A 1,976-nucleotide genomic window follows, 5' to 3' on the forward strand; every position below is an offset into this window, starting at 1 on the left:
GGCAGCTCGGCGCGGCCCTCTTCGCGGGGCGGCACGCTGGCGGCGGTGGGTGCATCGGCGGCGGCGGCGGCAGCGGGCAAGCTGGGCCTCCATCGGCCGTCGAAGCACCGCATGAACTCGAACCGCCCCAATACGGCCGGCTCCGTCGGCACGCAGCGGCCCTCGCTCGCCACGATTGGCTCGACGCACAACCTGGCCGCCGACGACGACAACCTGGTCCACACCATCGTCAAGCGCGACTCGGGCGCCACCAAGCGGGCCCACACGACCGCCTCGCACCAGGCCGGTGCCAAGAACGTATGTGGTGCCTCGGTCCCCCTCGCTCAACCCCCTGCGGCGTCCACTCCCGACGCTCGACTCGACTCGCTGTGCTGACACACCGTCCTTGCCTCCTCTCTCTGCCTCCACCCCCGCTTACGGTGCCGCCGCTGCCGCTGCCGCCGCCGTCGCCACCGCCTTCCTCGCTCTGCTGCTCGCTTCGCCGACAGTACTTCTTGCGGGTGTACAAGATGGATCACTCGTTCATCACGCTGGCCTGCTCGCTGACCTACACGGCGTCCGAAGTGCGGACGATCCTGGCGCGCAAGAGCCTCACCAACGACTCGGGCGCGTTCCGGCTGTTTGTGCGCGACAAGGGCTCGGAGCGTCCGCTGGGCGGGTCGGACAAGCCGGCGCAGCTGCAGCGCCGCCGCCTGCTCCAGGCGGGCTACACCGAGAGCGACGCGCTCGAGGAGATGGGGCGCGACGACCTGTCGTACCTGCTGCGCTTCGTCTTCCGGCCGGACAGCGTGCCGACGTTTGACTCGGAGGCGTTTGGCAACAGCGAGCACACCTTCCAGCACCTCGACCTCCAGAGCCGCAACCTCGAGATGGTGCCCATCTTTCTCTACCGCCACGCCGACTGGATCGTCAGCCTGGACCTGTCGGGCAACCCCATGTCGGACCTGCCGCTCGACTTTGTCCAGCTCTGCAGCAACCTGCGCAGCCTGCGCCTCTCGAACCTGGCGCTCAAGCGCATCCCGCAGAGCGTCAAGTCGAGCGAGACGCTGACCCACCTCGACGTCTCCAACAACCGCATCGTCGAGCTCGCCCACATCGCCCTCGACGCCATCCCGGACCTCATGTCGATCAAGGTGCAGAACAACCGCCTCTACGAGCTGCCGAGCTACTTTGCCGGCATCTCGACGCTGCGCCACCTCAACATCTCCAACAACCGCTTCGATCAGTTCCCCACCGTCATCTGCGACGTCACGTCGCTCAACGACCTCGACGTCTCGTTCAACGCCATCTCCTCGCTGCCGCCCCAGATCACCAAGCTCGTCAACCTCGAGCGCCTCATCCTCGCCGGCAACTCGCTCGAGTCGCTGCCCGAGGGCATCAACGAGCTGGTCAGCCTGCGCACCATCGACCTCCGCCGCAACCTGGTGCAGGACATCTCGCCGCTGTTCGGGCTGCCCCGCCTCCAGGTGGTCCAGGCCGAGAGCAACAGCGTCAAGGCGTTCGACGCCGCCCTCGGCCCTCAGCTGCGCACCGTCGAGCTGAGCCGCAACCCGCTCAGCAAGGTCAAGATCTCGGCGTTTACGTCGTGCGACCTCACCTCGCTCGACCTGTCGTCGACCAACATGACGCGCCTCGACGAGGGCCTCTTTCCGCAGCTGCCGGCGCTGTCGCACCTGACGCTGGACCGCAACCAGTTTGTCGTGCTGCCGGACACGATCGGCGACCTGCAGCGCCTCGAGGTGCTGTCGTGCAACACCAACCTCCTCTCGACGCTGCCCGACACCCTCGGCCGGCTGGCGCGCCTGCGCGAGCTCTACGTCCACAACAACAACCTCAAGGCGCTGCCCAGCTCCATCTGGCGCTGCGAGAGCCTCGAGTCGATCAACGTCAGCTCCAACCTGCTCGAGAGCTTCCCAGACGTGCCCGCGCCGCTGCCGCCGACGGCCGCCCTCGAGGCCGGCGCCGAAGATCTCCAC

The 1,976-nt window shown here is 67.6% G+C and overlaps 1 protein-coding gene across 1 annotated transcript in view; it reads left to right on the forward strand.

Annotated features, from left to right (window-relative positions):
* PFL1_03221 (uncharacterized protein) overlaps positions 1-1,976 on the forward strand; it is a gene marked incomplete at both ends in the record, with an annotated part of 8,520 nt that overhangs the window by 2,801 nt on the left and 3,743 nt on the right. Inside the window, 2 exons of the mRNA XM_007880736.1 lie at positions 6-297; positions 489-1,919. Of these exons, the coding sequence (XP_007878927.1) occupies positions 6-297; positions 489-1,919 (1,723 nt within the window). The remainder of the gene's footprint in view (positions 1-5; positions 298-488; positions 1,920-1,976) is intronic.

This window comes from Pseudozyma flocculosa, assembly GCF_000417875.1.
Source record: "Pseudozyma flocculosa PF-1 unplaced genomic scaffold scaffold00009, whole genome shotgun sequence".
Taxonomy (NCBI): domain Eukaryota; kingdom Fungi; phylum Basidiomycota; class Ustilaginomycetes; order Ustilaginales; family Ustilaginaceae; genus Pseudozyma; species Pseudozyma flocculosa.